The 22093-nt window shown below is 49.5% G+C and overlaps 1 protein-coding gene across 1 annotated transcript in view; it reads left to right on the forward strand.

Annotated features, from left to right (window-relative positions):
* Positions 1-22093, forward strand: part of CRMP1 (collapsin response mediator protein 1) — a 73790-nt gene that overhangs the window by 33431 nt on the left and 18266 nt on the right. The window contains exons 4-6 of the mRNA XM_077750417.1: positions 609-773; positions 15167-15228; positions 16934-17014. Coding sequence (XP_077606543.1) covers positions 609-773; positions 15167-15228; positions 16934-17014 — 308 coding nt within the window. The remainder of the gene's footprint in view (positions 1-608; positions 774-15166; positions 15229-16933; positions 17015-22093) is intronic.

The following is a 22093-nucleotide window of genomic DNA, read 5'->3' on the forward strand; positions in this document are numbered from 1 at the left end:
TGATGATGGTGATGATGATGATGGTGATGATGGTGGTGATGATGGTGATGATGATGATGGTGATGATGGTGGTGATGATGATGATGATGATGGTGATGGTGATGACGATGGTGATGACGATGATGGTGATGACGATGATGATGATGACGATGATGATGGTGATGATGGTGATGATGATGATGGTGATGGTGATGACGATGATGATGGTGATGACGATGATGATGGTGATGATGATGATGGTGATGGTGATGATGATGATGGTGATGATGACGATGATGATGGTGATGATGGTGATGGTGATGGTGATGACGATGATGATGGTGATGACGATGATGATGATGATGATGATGGTGATGATGGTGATGATGATGATGGTGATGATGGTGATGGTGATGATGATGATGATGGTGATAGCGGTGGTGTTGACAGTTGGGTGATAGTGATAGTAATGATTAAGGTGGTGATGCTACTGATAGTGACGCTGATGATGGTGGTATGGTGATGACGGTGTGATGGTGATGCTGGGGTGAAGAGGCTCTTAGAACCTACCATTGGAACAACTTGGGTCCCAAACATTTTGGAACGTGACAAATACTCTTCTTTCACAGTTGACCATGTTGTCCCTGAACCTGGGTCTAGCCTGCTGACCTCCTTCGAGAAATGGCATGAAGCAGCTGACACCAAATCCTGCTGTGACTACTCCCTCCACGTGGACATCACAAGCTGGCACGATGGCGTTCGGGAGGAGTTGGAGGTGCTGGTGCAGGATAAAGGTCAGTCCAAGTCTCAGACTGGGGGCTCAGCTCTGGAATTCCTGGTTCTTTGGTGGGTCTGCTTATGTGGAGCGAAAAATCCCTTTGTCTGCACTGCTGTGAGCCCAGCTGTGTGCTGCACTCTGCCGCACAAACGATGGAGAAACCAGATCCTCTTTAAGGAGTCTGTCCACTTCTCCGAGCCCTTTGGAGGTGTCCCCCTGTTCACAGAAGAAAGTCTGACTTCCTTAGCTTGGCACTCAGGGCCCTCCCTCATCTTGTCTCATTTCTCATGCTCTACCTAAACGTATCTGGGGTACTTGTTAGCCTGGAGGCCACCCCCTGAAACCTGCTTCACCACTGGGCCAGTGCTCATGCTGAACGCCCTCCCAGGACCGCCCTTTCTTCTACTCCGCTTCCCGAGCTCAACTAGGCACCTTCTCCAATTTCCCTTTTTTTGGGCCCTCCCCTCCGTTGTGCTTGGATTATGGGACACCGATTCTCTGTCTGGCTCTTCTGTTAAACCCTGAGCTCTGTTGTGAGTGCAGGAATTGTCTCTATCCAACTCTGTATCCCAGCCCAGTTCCCGTCTGTCTGGACTCCCTCGCACCAGGTGGCCCTGCACAGTGTAGACACTTTACAGTGGGCATTATGTTGAGGTGACTTAAACTAAAGAAGCAAAGAGCAAGAGAACAGAATGAACCAGGGCAGGGGTGGTCTGTCTGGAGAGGGGCCGTTCTAGATGCTCTCTAAAGAGGCAGCCTCAAACGAATGAGATGCACAAGGAGACCTAGAGGGTGTTTTCAATTGTTAAGATATAGATGCTGTGCTTTCTCATTATAAGAGTATATTCTCCACAATACAAAAGAGTCAGAAAATAAAGAGAAGGAAAAAGTTATTTTCTCCTGGCCATACATACCCCCACTCACCACTTATGTTAACATTAAGGAGTATTGCTTTCTGTTTCCTGTCTATTTAGACAGTTTTCTCCTTATATACTTATACACCGGCAGTTACTTGGAATCTTTCTATCTGCAGTTAACATTTTATGAGTCATCATTACTTTTCATTAATAACTTTTTACTGGCTTGTAACGTAGAATGCAATGGTTAATTTGCTTAGTTATTTTCTTTTATGGGGCACTTAGGCTTTCCATTCGCTTTACTGTAAATGGTATTACGGTGAACATCTTTGTCTATAAACATTTGTTTGCATTTCTAATTGCTTCCTTAGATTTCCAGAGATGGAATTTGCAGGGTCAAGGTTTTAATATTTTCAAGATTGTGACACTTAACAGCCAAACTGCTTTCCTGAAGGATGCACACACTTGCCGCCGTCTGCATGTCTCTGGCTCCTTGCACGCATGCACCATTGGGTGTTAACTTCTACAAAATCCTTGTCAATGTGATGAGCCGAAGTCAGCCTACCTCTGTACACTGCAGTTCTTTTATCATTAATTATGTCAAACATTTTGCATAGTTTGATGTGAATGTCTGATTGTATTCTTTGTCCATTTAGGCATTTGGGTTTTTTATGTGTGAGGTCTCCACATGAAGGCGCCATCCCTCCAATGCAGTGGCTGTGAGTCCCTCTCTTATTTTGTGCAGAGTCATAATCCAAGGGGAATTTACTGTTTTGCATCTTGCCTTCCTCAATTCACGTTAAGTCCTGAGCAGTTTTCCGCTCTCCCCATGGGCCTCATCGCATCAGCTTTAGGGGGGCCTGATTGTGTGGGACTGTGAAGAGGGTCCGGTGGGACAATGAGATCACAGAGCTGTCACAAGATAGCACCGCAGCTCTGTGGGGGAGGGGACTTTGTGGGGTCACGTTTATTGCATTGTCCTGGAAGAGGGCCAAGAATTTTCTCCCCTTGACCGGACGCTTGTAAGGAAATGACTTGTGGCAGTTTTTAGGTGCATTCCCGGTTTTAAGTGTCTAACTCGTGCTGTGTAATGTTTTTTATTGATTTAAGTTTAAGAACTGGGGCGCGTTTAGTGAGAAACAACATGGAAGTGTCTAATGCAAAAAGCGATAATTTCCTTTTGTCTTTTTAGGCATTCTTGTTTGTGTATTTGTGAGCTGCATGCTCACATATCCATAATTCTTACTCAGGTGGAACTATAATATGCATAATCTGCAGGATGCTGTTTTAAATTCTTTTTTAATGTTTATTTTTGAGAGAGAGACAGAGACTGAGAGCAAGCAGGGGAGGGGCAGAAAGAGAGGGAGACACAGAATCCGAAGCAGGCGCCAGGTGCTGAGCTGTCAGCACAGAGCCCGATGCTTGGCTCAAGCCCATGAACCGTGAGATCATGACCTGAGCCGAAGTCGGACACTTAACCGACTGAGCCACCCAGGTGCCCCTGCAGTATGCTTTTTTTTTAAGACTATTTTTATTTTTTTAACGTTTTAATTTATTTATTTTGAGAGAGAGAGAGAGAGAGAGAGAGAGAGAGAATGTGTACCCACAGGGGAGGAGCAGAGAGAGGGAGAGAGAGAATCCCAACCAGGCCCCAAACTGTCAGCATGGAGCCCCATGCGGGGCTTGAACCGACGAACCATGAGATCAAGACCTGAACTGAAATCAAGAGTCAGGCACTTAACTGACTGAGTCACTCAGGCACCCTTGCAGTATGCTTTTATCCTCAGTAAAGTGTTATGGGCAACCAGGCCTCTCCACTTAGTGGCTGTGTGACCTAAGGCCAGTCCCTCAACCTCTCTGTGCCTCAGTTTCCCCATCTGGAGAATAGAGGTAATAAAAAGGTTGTTTTGAAGATCCAATGAGAGGGTATGTATACAGTACTTAGAGGAGTGCTGGCCCCTGATTTGTATGCTGTATAATCAGTTATTGCTTTTATCATCATTCCATCATTTCTCCTAAGAGTATTCCATTTTCTGGAGGTTCTGGGTGAATCTACTCCCTCGTGGAGAATTTTGAAAAACTGTGTTGTCAGGACTTGCCGGGAGCAGACTCTGAGGCAAAAGATGGCCTGCAGGAAGTGAGTGTGGGTTAGTTTCACTATGTTATGTTGCTATCATAACAGCCTGTGGTTGAAAACAACCCAAACGGCCGCTCTGGAGGCTGGAAGTCTGAAGTGGGCTTTAGGGCTTAAGACGAGGTGCTGGCATGGTGGGCTCCTTCGGGAGGCCCCGGGGAGGACACTTCCTTGCCTTTTTTTTTAAAAATATTTTTTAATGTTTATTTATTTATTTTTGAGACCAAGAGAGACAGCGTATGAGCAGGGGAGGGGCAGAAAGAGGGAGACACAGAATCCAAAGCAGGCTCCAGGCTCCGAGCTGTCAGCCCGGAGCCTGACGTGGGGCTCAAACTCACGAACCGTGAGATCTTGACCCGAGCCAAAGTTAGACACTTAACTGACTGTGTCCCCCAAGGCACCACTATGTTACCTTTTCCAGCCCGTACAGGCTGCCCAAGTGCCTTTGCCCATGGTCCTGCATCTTTTCAGCCACTGCCTCCCCGCTCATTGACTCAGACCTCTCTCTTCCTTCCTTCATTAAAAAGGACCCTGGTATTGAGTGTCCAACTTTCGCTTAGATCGTGATCTCGCGGTTTGTGGGTTCGGGCCCCGCGTCGGGCTCTGTGCTGACTGCCAGCTCAGAGCCTGGAGCCTGTTTCAGTCAGTGACTCCCTCTCTCTCTGACCCTCCCCTGCTCACGCTGTCTCTCTCTCTCTCCAAGAAATAAATAAAACATTAAAAAAAAAAAAAAGGACCCTGGTAATCACACTGGGCCCACTCTGCTAGCACAGGATGACCTTTTATCTCAGGGTCCTTAATTTAATCCTATCTGCAGATTCCCTTTGTTGGGAAGGGAATGTATTCATAGGTTCTGAGGATTAGGGCATGGACATCCAGTCTTAGGGGAGAGCCATTATTTTGCCTCCCACAGGGTGATTGCAGGATCCACCCCTGTGAGCGAAGCCCAGGAAACAGGATTGGCTGCGGGGAGCCCTGCGACCTGGACACCTTCAGATGGATCTCGAGGAAGCCTAGGGCGTGGGGACTTCATACCTCCCACCAGCCCAGCGTGGGGTGTGGCCTCTCTGGGATGGGGCATGACCTTGAGCTAGGCTCCTCTGTGCATGGAGGGTGGTGCAAACAGGCCTGACAGCTGATGGCCATCTGCCCGCAGCTCTTCCAGCAGCCGGGGGTGGGGAGCAGGGAGAAGTCCTTCATTCCGAAGAGGGCTCTTGGGGGCTTCCGACGGCACCTGCCACAGCCTATTTGCAGTTGTTTGGTGTTTCAAACAGTGTTCTGGGAAAACATTTTTGCAAAGATGTCCATGCTTACCTGTGCAAATATTTTATAGGGTGAAGACCAGGATGTGGACCCTGGGTGCTCCCCACCCTCTGTCTGTGTGGGGCTATTGGTGTTGGGGTGGGAGACAGTGGTGAAGGGGGTGGTTTCCGGGACCCAGCTGGGCGGGTTCCACTGACCTGCACTCGGTGGGCGGGTCACTGGCTCTGTCCCTAACTTGGTTTCATTTTCTAAAACCAGGAGTGCACTCCAAAATGACCTGGTGTCACGTGCCTTGTAGCAAGCAGCAGGTGTGGTACGACCCCAGCAGGTGGGCCACCTGGGTATAAATCCTGCCCTTCTGCTTCCTGGCCGTGTGACGGTGGGCAGGTCCCCTAGCTGAGCTCTCTGGTTGCTCGGCGGCCTCGTCCACAGCACCAGGGCTAGGTACCAGGTGCGAAACCCATGCCCTGAACTCAGTGTTAATTCTCCACCTTGATGCCAGGTCGTGGTTGTCATAGCAACCTCAGAGGTAGGCCATGCATGGTAGGGATTGCTTATCCTGAGGTACCATGGATGGTGAGCTACTAATTCCACCCGGCACCCAGGCATTGGGGACCTCATGCTCTCTGTGGAGAGAGGTCCTACTCTAATCTGCCCTGGTGAAGAGGAGTAAGTGCTGCCAGAGCCAGGGGTCCGTGGCCACACTCGGCGGGCTCTGCCAGAGCAGCAGATGCAGTGTGAAGGGCTGGTGTCTATGCGGCCACTCACAGAGGCAGGGACCTCAGTGGAAGGGCTTTGGGCAAGAAGCAGCTTGTTGTCTCTGGGGCCTCGCACCCGCTACCCATCTCCTCCTCCCTGGGAACCTAGGGCACTGTGGTCCCTCAGGCAGGATCCTTGATGCCTAACCCCACCTCCTGCCAGGGCCTTCAGCTTCATTCATCATTTGGTGGCCCTCAGGCTGCTTAATCTCGGTGCAGCTGAGGCACGCAGGGAGGTCCCAAACCAGTGTCCAGTGTGAAGGCTCATCCTCCTGGATGGGCTCAAGCACTTACACCTTCTAGAAGCCTTTCCTACTTGCTCTGGACTCCGGGATGGGGTTCCCTTGGAGCCCCCACAGCCCCAGAGGGGGCTTCTCCAGCAGGGCTGTGGGGCTCAGAGCTCTCACTGCCCTGTGGACTGTGATGATCAAGAGGAGGTTGGTTTTCTCATGTCTGTTCCCAGCCTGAGGCCGGCACGCAGTGGCCTGCTCCATTGTCTCATCAGGAGCAGGAGGCACTTGGGTTAGAGCACTGGTTCTTCTCCTGGGCCAGGGAGCTCTTAGGAAGCTGCCAGAGCCTGGCCCCAGGCCTGAATTAAGCCTGAATTAAGCCTGAATTCCGAGAGGGATGTGTTTGCAGAGCTCAGGTGTTCTGATGCAAAGCAGCATTGGGGCCGCTGGCTAGATGACTGCCCAGGGCCTGCCCTGTGTCTACCCTGTGTCAGCATTTTAGGAATGAGCCAAAGGAGCATCAGCCCCCATGACCCGTGGGCCCACGGACAGGTCACAGGCTGCACCTCACATCTCCTGAAGGAGACCCCAGGACCTCTGCCCCAGGATGGGTGAGCCGGCAAAGGTGCCCTCCTCTGGGGCCCAGAGGGTTAACCAAAGACAGGCTGTAGGGGCTGCTAGTACCAAACGGCCTGGAGGGACGCAGGAATTCCCTGGTCCTCTGTAGAGGCTGGCTCCTGCCAAGAGCAATTATTCTTGCCTTTTCCTTCCTGTTGCCCAGTTGTGTGTCTGAGATTGGGTGGATGGGTTATGAAAGGTACTGTTATCAGGGCTTCTAAGTGCACAGGTTCCTTCTAATCCCCAAGGCAGGCAGCACCGTCAGGAGCCTTGGGTGAAGCCCTCTCCCCACCTCTGTGCACTTGCAGCCCCATCAAAACACGTGTGGGATCATTTACAAGCCCCGCCCAGCCCCGCCTGGTCTTCCTTCTCCCTCCCAAGGTGCTCAGTGAATGGTGGTGACCTCAGGGCTCCAGTCCAGGTCCCCTGCCTGAGGGGCCCCCCAGCTTCCATAGTGTCCTGTCACCAGGGTCACCCATCCACCGTGACGCTGGCCCCGGCTCACATAGAGCATAACTCTAGACGTCCGCACGGGGCTCGGACTTACCACCAAGTTCTCCCAAACCCAGTACCTTTTCCCGTGAACTCTACTGTCTCCCACTCTGGACCTCCATCCCTGTGAGGGGCACCCCTGTCCAGCCGTTCACTCAAGACAGAAATCTGGGGAACCATGTCCATGATCATTTCCAAAGTGCCCTTCCTTCTCCCTTCCCCGTCCATCACTGGACCCGTGGCTTTGCCTGTGCAGTAGCTCAGATCTGATGTGGATCTGAATCTCCTCCAGATTCCTCCTCGGCCTCACCCCTGCTCTCTGTCCCCAGCCTTACCCCTCCAGCGCATTCCTCTCCCAGCCACAGAAGTGGGCTTTACAAAAGTAATTAGTGTGAACGCCTGCGGGGGCTCCACAGTGTCCCCAGGATAGGTTGTAAGGTGCTCACGTGGCTCTCAAGGGCTTTTCCTCAGATGTCTGCACATAGGAGAGGAGCAGCAAATATCGGGGAGCTGACTGAGTTGCTGACTGAGTTCCTGACAGATGCTCTTATGCACTTCTGCACCCCAAGTGTTTAGCACGCAACTGGCACAGAGTAAGTTCTCAGGACATACTTACTGCATGTATGTAGCACATTGCTCTCTAAGTCAGAGGACGTGTTCAGGAATCCTGATGGTCATCAGCACTGACTGCAAAATAAAGCACAGGTGATAAAGAAATGGAATCCGAACTCAGCGGTGTAATCGCTTCCGCGGCGTCACACAGCAGCTAGTGTGTGGAGTCGGTTGTCTGTGTGCTGCTGGCCCTTCTGGTGTCTCTGAGAATTGCAGAAAGGCACCCTCTTGGGGCGATCCGTCGGAAGAACGTACCCTTCTCTCAGCGCACAGGCTTGGCAGCTGGGGCCCAGGCTGGAGTTAGTTAGCTCCCTTGGGTGCTCCCTTTGCTGGGAGCCCTTGTCCAGGCCACAGGTGCAGCTCCTCAAAGCTGCTGTCCAGCCCCCAACCTCCTTCCTGCCAGGTGCTCTTTACACCGCATTCAGGCTGCTGAAAGAACGGGTTCACCGTGCGCCTCCCAAGGACAGGCTCAGCCCGTGTGATGTGAGAGCCACGGTGCAGCACTTGACTCCATCTTTAGATCAAGCAACTTGTGGCTTATTTTAGAAATCTCAAAATACAAGAAGTTATTCTAGAAAATGGTAGTGCCAGCATGCTGTGTAGACTTGGCAAGGGAGAATGGCTTCCTTTGGGATGGGATTTTTTTTATATAAACCACTGATAAGGGAGTCCTGCCCGTGTTTTATAAGCCACAGACCCCTATTAATAGCACTTACTGGTTTTGTTGGATGTCAGCAGTGTTTCAGTCTCAAAATAGAAACTTTAATGCAGAAACCATTGAAAAGCAGAAAAAAAGGAATGAACCCAGTAAAGAAGAGAGGAGCTCACATTGGCTAGGTGCTGGGCTGTGTCACTGAGGTCAAGTGTTTAGCCTGTGTCATTTGGTTATTTTCTAAGAACAGCAGTGCAAGGGCAAAGGTGTCATTCCACTATTGGTATGAACCTCCTGGATCTTTCTATGAGAACTTCCATCGTCTCTTAATCACATTGCCCTGTGTAACAGCTAGCTTTGCTGTGTAACAAACCACTCCAAACCTAGGACTTAAAACAGCAGTCATTAATTACCTTCTGATTCTGTTGGTTGACCACCACAGCTGGTCTCAGTTGAACAATTTCTCTACTGATCTTGCCTGGGCTCGCTCAGACATTTGGACCTTAACTGGAATGGCTGCGAGAAGGGGGGAGGGCAAGGGGATGCTCCACACGTGATCTATTGTCCTCTCATGGGCTTCCTAGGGCCTCTTCACTTGGTGGCCATGTTCCAACAGCTGAATGTAGAAGCTGGAAGCCCTCCTGAAGATTAAGCTTAGAACTCACGTGACATCATTTCCATTTCATCCTGTTGGTCAAGTCGAGCCACAAGAGTACCCCAGATTCAAGGGATGGGAAAAAAAGACTCCTCCACTGATGAGATGAACTTGGAAGAACTTGTGGCCATTTTAATCTGAGTTGTGTCTCATCTGGCCATAATTAGTACAGTTCTCCTTCATTTAAAATACTCTTGGGGCGCCTGGGTGGCTTAGTTGGTTAAGCGTCTGACTTTCGCTTAGGTCATGGTCTCGCGGTTCGTGGGTTCGAGCCCCGCGTCGGGCTCTGTGCTGACTGCCAGCTCGGAGCCTGGAGCCTATTTCAGAGTCTGTGTCTCCCTTTCTCTCTGACCCTCCCCTGCTCACGCTCTCTCTCTCTCTCTCTCTCTCTCTCCTAGAAATAAAATAAAAATATTTAAAAATAAAATAAAATACTCTCACTCCATCCAGCCATCTCAAAATTTCCCTCCAGTTATGGCATCGGGCTCAGAGTCCAATATCTCATTATGAGCATTTATGTGGGGTGTGGATGAGATTCCTTGGCTATGGCTTCTCTTGATCCAAAGACTTGTGAACGTAAGAGGTAAATTATGTGCCCTCTGACTCCCTGTGTACCTCACATACGATGGTGGGGCAGACGGGACAACAGTAAACAGTCCCTTTGGAAAAGAGAGAAGACGAGTAGCACACGATCACAACTCCATAGGAACTCTGGAATCCGTCTGAACACATTTCTGGGCAGACCTTTTCTGGGGTAGAGAATATTCCTTCATCCAGGTCAATCCTTCCCCTTGGGAGCAGTGCCGGAGGTCAAGGGCTGGCAAACTCCAATCTGTGGGCCAGATAGGACCCGTGGCCCGTTTCTACATAGCCTATCAACTAGAAATTTTACATGGTTAAGGGTTTTTCAAAACAAAATCCAAACAACAACAGGAAAACAAAGAAGAATTTGAGGCAGAGACTATATGTGGCCCACAAAGCCTGAAACACTTACTGTCTGACCCTTTACAGAGAAGCTTCCTGTCCCCGGTCTGAGGCCACGGCTTGCGTAGCTCAGGCTCTACCCTCTGGACTCTTGGCCCGAGCCTTGGAAGATGGAGTTTGCTTTCCATAAAAATGGCCCGTGTTTGCAGCAAAGTATCTTCTCAGCTCTTATCCTACCCATAGAAAGTTCATTTTTTTAAATGTTTTTAAAAAATTTATTTCTGAGAGAGACAGCATGAGCAGGGGAGGGTCAGAGAGAGAGGGAGACACAGAATCTGAAACAGGCTCCAGGCTCTGAGCTGTCAGCACAGAGCCTGACGTGGGGCTTGAACCCACGAACTGTGAGATCATGACCTGAACCGAAATTGGACGCTTAACTGACTGAGCCACGCAGGCGCCCCTAGAAAGTTCATTTTGAACAGGCTCAGTCTCTTTTAGTCACAGAGGGTATAGTTTTCCTAAAAGCATTGCGGGTTTCCAATGAGTCACATTGTAGCTCACTCCATTGGACAAATCTTTATATGTATAAATTTATATGTATAGATTTATTTTCAGAGAGGGAGAGCTCACACGCATGCACGCATGCATGCATGCATGAGCGGAGGAGGGGCAGAGATAAAGGAGAGAGAATCCCAAGCAGGCTCTGCACTGTCAGCACAGAGCCTGACATGGGGCTCAAACCCATGAACCGTGAGATCATGACCTGGGCTGAAATTGAGTTGGATGCTCAACCAACTGAGCCACGCAGGTGCCCCATGGACAAATCTTTTTCTGAGGCTTCTTTCTCCTTTAGGTGACAGGCAGTGTGCTCCGTGATGACACTTTTAAGATTCTTAGAAGCCCTGGGGCGCCTGGGGGGCTCAGTCGGTTAAACGTTCAACTCTTGATTTCAGCTCAGGTCACGATCTCACAGTTTGTGAGTTCAAGCCCCGCGTCGGGCTCTGCGCTGATTGATGGTGTGGAGCTGGTTGGGATTTTCTCTCTCTCCCTCTCCTCTGCTCATCCTCTCTCTCTTTCTCTTTAAAAATAAATAAATAAAACTTAAACTTTTTTTCAAAAAAAAAAGAAAAAAGGTTCTTAAAAGCCCTTTTGTCTGACCAAAGAAGTTTCCTGGGCACCACCTTGGCGTTTTATGAGGTCTTAACAAAGAGTTCCGGGTCTGCCCTTGGTTTAATCTTACACTTGAGGTCATTTTTCATTTTGGAGAACTGTTTGCAGGTTGGCAAGAGTAGAGAGAAGTCCTGTGTGTTCACTGAATTTCTCTTACAAACTAACCTGCTCCTTCCTTGTCCCTCAGGTCTGTTTTGATGTCTGTCTTCTGGTGCTTCATACACTTAGCTTAAAGACGCCAATTGATACAATGTTCTTCATGGAAATCATTTTAGGCAGGTCCTCAAGTTCTCTGGGTGCATTTTCCTCCAAGTTACTAGTCGTAGTTTTTCCCATCGTGTTGCTGCTACCTAGTATGAATGGCCCATTTCCACCCTCCCCTAGCGGTTTGTTGGGTATTTTACCTAGCCTTTGCCTACCGTTTCCTCCGGGACTGTTCTGACTCCACCCATTCCTCAATCCCAAGGCCAAGGCCACAAGGTTTTGGCCACTGCAGCACCCAACCTCTAGGCACTGATTTCTGCATCACTTAGCCTTTGTTTTTATAACAAACCACTCCAAAATATACTGGGTTCAAGCAGCAACTGTGAAAACCATCATGAGATACCACCTTACACCCCGTGAAAGGGCTGTTACCAAACAATCTGAAAAGAACACGTCTGGCAGGGATGTGGGGAGATGGGAACCCTTGGGCGCCATCGATTCGAATGCAAATTGGTGCAGCCGCTCTGGAAAACAGTATGGAGTTTCCTCAAAAAATTAAACATAGAGCCACCCTACAGTCCAGCAGCTCTATTTTTGGGTATTTATTGGGAAGAATTGAAGGAAGGGATTTGAAGAGATAGTTGTACAGTGTTATGCACAAGCGGCAAAAGGTGGAAGCAACCCAATGTCCATCGACGGGTGAATTGATAAACAAAATGACCATCTCCAGGACCTTCTCCCGAGTCCCTTCACACGGGGCTCCAAAGTGAGCCGGAAGCCCCAAGGCGAGGCTTGGGGCCAATATGGTGCCACTTCTGCTTCAGGCCACTGGTCAGCGCACGTCTCCAGACCAGCCTGCGTTCAAGGAGTGGGGAGAGGCAGAGTCCCTGCAGAACTTTGTGAAACTTTAAAAATTTTACCAGCCTGTTTAATTTCTTCCTAGCACCCATCTCTGCATGAAATATCCTTACGTATTTACTCGCTTATTGTTTGTTCCATGTAGAAGGTAGGCAGGCATCCTTCCATCTTCCTGGGTCGCAGCCATATCTCTAGCTTCTAGGATGATGTTCGCGCATAGTAAGTGCTCAGTAAATATTTGAAGAGTGAGAAAAGAAATATTCCATGAAAAAGGGCTTCTGGGGTCCAAGAAGTTTGGGAAATGCTCTCTGTTTCTTCTGTTCTTGAATATTCTTGATGCACATTATCGTGTTAAAATCTGGGAGAAGCTGTGCAGTAAAGAAACTTGTTTATTGCCGAGGAATCAGGTTTTCTTCACCAATATGGGTAGCAACATCCCGGTGTTTGATTGCAAACAACAGACTCCCTCCAGAGCTTGGCTTAAGTTGAACAGAGCAGATTTGCCTGAGGGATGATGTGTATCCAAGGATGCTTCGCCGGAGAGTCTTGCCTCCTGCTCTTCTGTGCTTTTCTCTCTGAGCCAGTTTTGTTCCCCGCCCCCACCCTTGACCTGCATTCTCTACTTCTGTGTCACCACGGTGGAATGCAGCGGCCCGCCCTTTGTCTGGGTGTCATCACTATTTCAAAGACCAGCCAGGTGTTTGGGGGTCCCACTTCCTGGCTCAGCTCAGTCTCTGCCAGGTGCCCAGCCCTGGACTAACATCTGGGGTCTGGAGTCACGTGGTACGGACATGGCTGCTTTCGAGAGAATGGTGGGTTGACAGTCCCGTTAAGTGCTCAGTGCAGTCCTTGAGAACTGGCGTCCCACGCGGCCTCCTCGCAGAGAAACTGTAATGATGGCATCTGTGAATTTGGGAGGTTTTGCGAAAACCAGGGCCCACTGTGTTTCCTGAGCCTCTACTGCTAGTAGCGGCTTATCCGGCCAAATATACTGGGCCGTTTACTACTCTCGATAGCATTGCTTAATTGGTCTTTTAAGCAGGTGCAAATTGGTATGTAAGAGAGACTCCTTTCCATGCGCATTCACTAGCTCCCGGCTTATGGCAACATAACCGAAACGTGGTGCAGTGCTGAGGTTTTAGTGTGAATTACTCTGATTACACATAAAATCAATTTTTTTTATCTTCCTTAGCCGTTTTTTTTTTTTCTTAAATTGTCTGAAAGCACTGTTTCCCTTTAGGGTTTTTGGCTTCTTTGCTTTTATTTTAATATTTTTAACCTAAAGTAAAGCAGAAGTAGAAAAACCACACAGATAAAAAAAAATGTGGGTTTATGAATTAGTATGAGGCTCCCCCATCCAGGTAAGAAATAGAACTTTGCCAGATACCCCAGTAGAATATCCGTGGATGGTGTTGCTATCATAATTATCCATCCCAATAACTATCTGCTAACTTTTTTAGGTTTATTTATTTATTTTGAGAGAGGGAAAGAGAATCACACGCAGGCTCTGCCCTGTCAGCACAGAGCCCGACATGGGGCTCGATCTCACAACCCTGGGATCATGACCTTGAGCTGAGATCAAGAGTCAGACGCTTAGCCAGCTGAGCCACTCGGGCGCCCCAGAAACTGATCCTTTTAATGTTAATTTCCAAATATTACTTTTTCTTTGAATTTTTCCTGATAATTTGACAAGGAATTTTTGCTGCCAGGGTTTTCTATACAAGAAGAGATTTTTGGTTTGTCTTCCCCATTATTTCACGTAAAGGAATTCTAAATCCCATTTCATAGTTTTGCCTTAAATGCATTTTATCCAGACGCTTCCAGACTCCATGACCAATCATTAATTGCACAGCACATATTGTGGGTATACAAATTAAAATAGTATTTAAGAGGCGCCTGGTGGCTCCGTCTGTTAAGTGTCCGACTTGGGCTTAGGCCATGATCTCATGGTCTGTGAGTTCAAGCCCTGCATCGGGCTCTGTGCTGACAGCTCAGAGCCTGGAGCCTGCTTCCGATTCTGTGTCTCCCTCTCTCTCTCTGCCCCTCCCCTGCTCAGGCTCTGACTCTCTCTCAAAAATAAACAAACATTTAAAAAAGTATTAAAAAATAAATAAACATTAAAAAATAATAAAATAGTATTTAAGACGTAGTCCCTGTCGTCGGGCAACTGGCAGGCATGTTAGGGAGGAGTCCCCCACGTCCCCTGCTCCCTGCTGGTCTGTCCACACAGCACATGAAATCCTGTCATTTCACCGTTTTTGAATCCTCTCCCCACCCTTCAGCTCCCGTCCAGGCTCAGAGTCTCAGCACACCTGTCCCGTTTGCTTTCACCATCACCCTATGAGCTGCCATTTCTCTTTGCTGTTCTACAGACCCATCCCCCATCCTCCTCACTGCTTCCAGAACAGTCTTTCTGAGACACCCCCCCCAAAAAAAAACCTGATCATGTCACTTACTTTAAAAACACAGGCTCCGGTAGATCGTGGTGATGGTTACACAACATGGTAAATGCACTAAATGCCGCTGAATCGTACACTTCAAAATGGCGGTGATGGCGGATTCTGTTCTATGCGTTTTAACATAAAAATAATGAGGGATTAAAAAAACCACGTGGTCCCTAGGATCCACTTCTAGTACCTTCACACCGTGTCTTTTCATCCTCCTTACCGTCCTGACCCATGCACACCCCACTCTCAATCCAAATAGTTCCCTCTCCTCTCCCCCTCCTCTCCCTCCTTCTCTTCCACTCCCTCCTCCTCCTTCAGATTCAGCTTGTGTGACTTCCCTGGAAGGCTCCTTTGACCCTCGCCCACACCCCCAGGCTGGGTTCGGTGTCCCCACGGAGTCCCGGGGGCAGCCCTCTATCCTAACTTTACCACTCTGTACTGTGACCATCGATTGACTGGAAAGACACCCTTCTCTTTTCTTAAATGCATTTTTCTGTTTTCTCTCTCTCTCTCTTTTTTTTAAATCTTGAAACAGGTATCAATTCCTTCCAAGTCTACATGGCATACAAGGATCTCTACCAAATGTCTGATAGCCAGGTAGGTCCTTCTACACACCTCCTCTCCTGGGCAGGGATAGGCCACGCTGTCGGGCCAGACAGCACAGGGCAAGGGAGATGTCAGAACGGGCAAGGGAGGGCTCTGGGTTCACGTCCTGGTCTGGCCAGTAAATTGCAGAGTGACCTGTGTCAAGTNAAAAGCTCATTGAGAAGACAGACTCAGATCCTATTACAGACAAAAGCGGAGCAGTGCGTTCTGGGGCTCTAGCAGGTCCGGGGACCATGTCCTTAGCTCTGCCCCAGACGGGAGTCCTGACTGTCTCTCCAGCCAGTTGAGTGACTGGGGCCACCCCCTCCCTGAGTTTTCTCATCTGTGCAGGGCGGTCACCTCTGGCTGTGCTGGCTTCAAATGACTGTCGTGTGGGGGGAGCAGCTAGAGAGAAGGTGATGTTCTGGTGGTGTGGGTGACATGGTGACTGCGGGCACCTGGCCTTCTGACCCCTGGGGCTCCTGGTTTGTTTTGTTATCATTGCCCTGCCTTCTGCTGGTTAAAAAGGTGGGTGAAGGGCACGACAGCCAGACTGCTTAGAATGCAAGCTCTGGCCTTGCTGGGCAGCCCAAGGCAGCTTTCCCAACCTCTCTGTGCTTTAGACTCGTAAGAGCACCTGCCTCGTAAAGGTTGTCAGAGGATCGAATGAGTTCATACAAGGCTCCAGGGCAGTGCCGGGCACCTACGGTTGCCAATAAGCTGTTCTTCCTTATTACCATATGGTTTGGTGTGCAATGGGCGGTGCATTTGTGCCTTGCCTTTCAAAATAAACACGTGCAGTTATAGGGACTCGCATACCCTGAGGTGCCCTGGAGGCCTCTGATGTGTCACCGAAGGCTAAAATTGGTTCCATTTCATGACAAAGTAGCGTGAGTCTGTCTAGCGTAAGTGAACTTTTCGCCTGTTCTGTTCTAACCACCAAAACCTCAGGGCCGATGGAGTTGAGCACATGGAGTCCCGGAAGGTGTCCCTCAGTGTCCTCCCACCTGCCGTCTCCATCTAAAAGCACACGTCCCGAGGTGGGGTGCTGTCTTACACCCTTGGGGAACAAAGGCAAAATTCGAGAGGCCCTGGAGAAGGAACATGGCGGCTTTGGGCCCCGCCGCGCGTGAATGTCTGGGTGCTGATCCTTTGCGGGTGGGAAGAAGACAGGAACTGTACTGGGTAAATGAGGGGGTGCCCGGCAGGGTATATATTATCTGAGCATTAGAGTGACTATAGACTTTGCGCCCCTGCCCCACCGTGGTCTGTAAAATGACACGCGTCAAAGTTCTTGTAAAGATGTACAGACCTCCCGAGGCACGCGGGTGCCGCAGGACAGGCTGAGCCCATTCGGTTACAGTCTCTGTAAAACTAACACCAGTGACTCCGCCTGGCTGTCCTCAGCAGCAGCCGAAGGCACTCCAGCGGAGCAGAGCCGAAGGCCAAAGGCACAGATGGGCACCAAGGGCGAATCGTGCCCCGGTGCGGCTTGATCGGTTCTGCCGTACCCACAGCCTCTCGCTTTTGCATCCAGAGGATGTCAGGGTCAAAGGGAGATCCTTCCCAAGGCTTAACTCTCCATCGGTGTGAACAGAGCGGCCGTGCCGCATCGGCCGGCGGGTGGGTGACTACGTGTGAGCACAACGGTCTTTGCAGCTGCTCAGGCTGTGATGTTTATTTTATCTCCCCCCGACCCCTGTTTATTCTTCCCCAGCTCTATGAAGCCTTCACCTTCCTTAAGGGGCTGGGAGCTGTGATCTTGGTGCACGCGGAAAATGGAGATTTGATAGCTCAGGTGAGTGGCGTGGATGTCCACGCTCCAGTCCACGTCTGTGTGCGGTAAAGTATGATCAAAGGGGAGAAGGCGCTGGTTAGTGAGGTGGCCAGGCAGTGAAGGGGCAGGCCAGGAGCTGGATGACTGGGTGACGCAGCAGGCACTCCAGATGGCTGCCACGCGTGCGCGGTCTGCAAGGGGCTCTCGGCAGGCCACGTTGCCTCTCGGCTCACCTTCCTCACCTACACGGTGGGGAGGGCGTGTCTGCCCCGTGAACCTCAAGGGTTTGTATGGGAGACAAATAAGGATTGAATGGAAATGCTTTGCAAAAGAGGGGGATACCAGAGGTGGGCCACGTGGAAGCCAGTGTTGAACATCGTGTTATGGGTCTTGTGGGGGGATGGCAGGCGCCCATCTCCCTCTACCTCCCAGCCCTCTGACCTCCGGTAGGGAACTCTACCCCATGAAGGGTCTTGTCCTTCACCCAGAAGCTCCTGCCTTGTGAGGATTAAATTATATCACGGATGCAAAGGTCAGCATCTGACATATAATAGGCTGCAGCCATGCAGAAGTTGTGGGCAGGGAGAGACGTTAACCCAGTTTGATCGTTCTGGCTGTAGAATGGAGAATTTGACGGGAAAAGGATGGACTCGGGGTGACCAGCTATGTTCTACTCCAACAATTCTTAGAAGAAATGAAGATGGGAGGTAGAGAGAGGGAGTGGAAGAAGCAAAGTATGTGAAGGAGGGAGCACCCTCTGCAGATTTCATCGAGTGACCAGATGGAGGAGAAGGGGAGGAAGTCAGGGATGGGCAGTTGGCCTTGGTGTGGGAGCGTGGGTTGGTCCTGACGTCACCAAGCAAGGTTAGGCATGCAGGAGACTTGGATGCACCCAGTAAAGACAGTTAATACCAGGCACGATGCTGTGTATATGGTGACGTAGATATGACATAGATGCTGTGTATATCTGTGACGTAGATATAACATAGATATCCCCACTTTATAGAGAGAGAAACAGAGGTTCTGGTATGAACATCTTGCTCGCTGTTACACGGGGCACAGAGCCAGGATGATAAGGCAGTTCCATCGTGCAGTGGGACTCTGCCATGATGGCCAAGTGCATGAGATCTGAAGGTTCGCTATGAGTGTTACCTACTGGCTTTATTTATTATTTGTGTCCTTGCAGTTTTTCTGTAAAATCAAAATTCTTTCAGATTCAGAGTAAAACACAAACAAGTTCTATCACGCCGCAGAATTCTAAGGCTACCCCACAGCCAGAAAGTTGGGATTCTACAAGGGTGTGAATGCCAGGAAGTGAGGATCTCTGGGGGCGACTCTGTCCTGTGATCCCCCCCACCCCAGTGACTGATATCCCTCTCACATGCAGAACACATCCATCCCCTTCCAGGGTCCTCCAGAATCCCATCACGGCACCAAAGTCTGGAAGTGCCTAGGTCATATCTTGGTGTAGATGAGGCTCCTTGGCGATAGTTTCTATAATCTGCAGGTCTCTAGAGCCACAGAGGCGTGGCTGCCTCCCCCCAGCACACACTCAACATCTGGCATCAACGGTGGGTAGACGTTCCTTTTCAAGAGGGAAAATGGGAAGCTTCAAGGTTGGTCCATAGCCGTTCTGAAATCCAGTCGGACACATGTTGGCAGTTCCTTGATTGGGTCTTGGAGCCTGAGAATAGTTCTGCATGGCTCTTGGCTCCACCTTCTGGGCTCTTGGCTCCAGCCCCCCCTCCCCATTCTCCCCCACTTCCGGTCATCCATCCTTTCCATGGAAGGCAGCACGTTGCCTGCAGCTGCTTCCTGCCCAGTAGAGTTTGGAGGTCCAAGTGCCTCCTTTCATTTTGAGGTGTTTTCATTCCATTCAGCCCAGGCTGGCAGGGGTTTGCTAAAGTGATTCTCCCCAAACCTTTGTTGGCCTCTCGTGATTCCCTCTGTGGTTTGCTCCGTGAGACAAAAGACACCCACAGATTTCTTCCAGATAAGTCTACCCCTACCCTGGCCACACCCTGAGCTTCCTAGAGGCCCTCTTATTGGAGAGGCTCTGGGGACCTACCCTCAATCTCGTTAAAGGGTCTTTTCTTCACTGCCCTATCTTTTGCTCTTTGGAAAAGTGGAGACTTTTCAGAACGATTATGTCCTGGTTCCTTTTATTTTTATTTGTATTTTTTTTAAATAGTTTATTGTCAAGTTGGTTTCCGTATAACACCCAGTGCTCATCCCCACAAGTGCCCTCCTCTGTGCCCGTCACCCCCTTCTCCTTTCCCCCACCCCCATCAGCCCTCAGTTTGTTCTTGGCATTCAAGAGCCCCTCTGGAAAACAGTGTGGAGATTCCTCACAAAATGAACAATAGAACTCCCCTATGACCCAGCAATAGCACTGCTAGGAATTTACCCAAGGGCTACAGGAGTGCTGATGCACAGGGGCACATGGACCCCAATGTTCACAGCAGCACTCTCAACAACAGTCAAAACATGGAACGAGCCTAAGTGTCCATCAACGGACGAATGGATCAAGAAGATGTGGTTTATCTATACGATGGAATACTACATGGCAATGAGAAAGAATGAAATCTGGCCTGTGTAGCAACATGGATGGACCTGGAGGGTGTTATGCTGAGTGATGTAAGTCAGGCAGAGAAGGACAAATACCATATATTTGCACGTATAGGGGGATTAGGAAGAACTTAACGGAGGACCTGGTTCTTTTTAAACACCCCTTGCTTCCTTATCATCCCTCTCACATTTTTACTCCAAGCATCAGGAAGAAACCAGACCCTCCAGCAGCTCGCTGGGCAGTCTCCTAATTGGGTCCCTGGCTCCTTAGGCCCGTTTCTGCCTCCATGTCACCATGGAGGGCAGTGCTGCTAAGCTTTCTGCTGAGACACAGCAAGCTCCAGCTTCCAAAAAATGTCCTCATTTCCTTTTGAGGTCTTACCGCCAAGGTCCCCAAGCTCCGTCTTTTCCACTGACAGTCCATTCCAGGCTACTCTGGGCTCTCTTCAACACGCGCCTTGAAATTCTTGCAGCCTCCGTGAACTGCCTGGTCCCACAGCTTCAGGTGGTTGTTATGGTAACACCCTATCTCTGGTCACCAACACCTATGTTAGTTCTCTGTGGCTGCATAACAAAGTACCCCAGAACTTAGCATCTTAAAGCAATGAGCATTTCTTATCTTATGGTCCATTGGGTCAGGAGTCCAGGTGTGGCTTAGTCGGGGCTGTCACGGGCTACGGTGAAGGTGTCAGTCCTAAGTCTGGAATAGGCCAGGACTTCCAACCTCACTCAGGTGGTGGTTTTCAGGATTCCGTTCTTTGCTTGCTCTCAGAAAGATGGACCTTGTGGACTTCCAATCCATGAATATGTCGTAAATCATTCTCTAATTGATGGATGTTTGGATAGTTTCAAATTTGGGATTGTTGTGTATAAAGCTTCTGTGAATATTCTTGTTCAGTCTTTTGTTAAGACTGTGTTTGCATTTCAGGGACGCCTGGGTGGCTCAGTCAGTTGAGCGTCTGACTTTTGATTTCAGCTCAGGTCATGATCTCACAGTCTGTGGGTTCAAGCCCTGCGTGGGGCTCTGCGTTGATGGCGTGGAGCCTGCTTGGGATTCTCTCCCTCTCTCCTGTCTTTCTCCTCCTGCCCTGCTTGTGTTTGCTCTCTCTCTCTCTCTCTCTCAAAAAGAAATAAAAACATTAGAAAAACACTTTTTAAAAAAACCTTTGTTGGGGCACCTGGGTGGCTTAGTCGGTTAAGCGTCCGACTTTCGCTTAGGTCATGATCTCGCGGTTCGTGGGTTCGAGCCCCGCGTCGGGCTCTGTGCTGCCTGCCAGCTCAGAGCCTGGAGCCTGTTTCGGAGTCTGTGACTCCCTCTCTCTCTGACCCTCCCCTGCTCACGCTGTCTCTCTCTCTCCCCCCTAGAAATAAATTTAAAAATAAAAATTAAAAACAAAACAAAACAAAAACAACTTTGTTTGCATTTGTTAGTCTATACCCAGGAGTGAAATTGCTGGCTGGTGGGTACATGTATATACAGCTCTGGTTGTTGCTGCTAAACCGTTTTCCAGAATGAACAAACCCACATGCCCACCAGCAGGGTGTGAGATGTCCAGCCGGGGCCCCCCCAACTTGGCTTTCCTCACTGCCCCCATAAGATTTAGCTTTCTCAGCTCCAATCTGTTATCTTTTCTTGTGTGCTTTCCAGCTTCCACAATTTTGTTTTTGTTGTGTTCTCTGCATTCTCGTGGCTTTTATGTACCTTTTCTGTCACTTTGATGGGGCTTCAGAGGGGAGCAGAAATACCGCCCGCACTCCGCCCACGATCTCTACCTCGAAACCTTGTTCCAGTTTTCTGTGATCCATGCTTTCTTCCGTCATAGTGTCTTGGGTTATTCCTCCCTCTTCCCCTCTTCCCTTCCTGCCTTCTTTCCAACAGAAATAGTAATGGATGATTAAACAATCTTGCACGGGGATCTCTCCATATCATAAAGTCATTTTGTAGACTATGCACAGAAATGCTTTCTAAAAACCATCTTTAAGAGTTGAAATTATTCCACGGTCTACTCAAATCCACCCTAACTCTTGGACCTTGACCTTGTTTCCTGCTTACAATCCTATAGTAAGCTCAGCCTTCCTAACCAGAGACGCAGTTGAATTATGGTTTTTTTCATGGCTGATAGGGCTCGGGGGTTCATGGTAGGAATGTGCCGGGGAATGATATAGAAACGCAGAAGTGAAAATTAACAGCAACACGGCTGACATCTGGGCAACATAAAAAAAAATGATTTTTTTGAAATTATAGTATTCCTGCAACAAGGAAACCTTGAAGCAGATGGGTTTGGATCTAGGGCATTAGCTCAGGGAACCATTTCAGGGCTATATGACAAGCTTGAGGTGGAGGTTTTTTGCTAGAATGACAGGCACCAGGAAGAAGAAGCCGGTAATGAGAACCCGCTGCCACTTACCGAGTTCTGCCACACGCCAGGTTCCGTGCGGGCATCTTACAGATGCTCCCTCGCTGACTCATTGTGGGAACTGTAAGATGTAAGCACTGTTGTTCCCAGCGTAAAGAAGAGAAGACTGAGGCCA

This window comes from Crocuta crocuta, unplaced genomic scaffold (genome assembly GCF_008692635.1).
Source record: "Crocuta crocuta isolate KB4526 unplaced genomic scaffold, BGI_CrCroc_1.0 scaffold179, whole genome shotgun sequence".
In the NCBI taxonomy this organism is placed as follows: domain Eukaryota; kingdom Metazoa; phylum Chordata; class Mammalia; order Carnivora; family Hyaenidae; genus Crocuta; species Crocuta crocuta.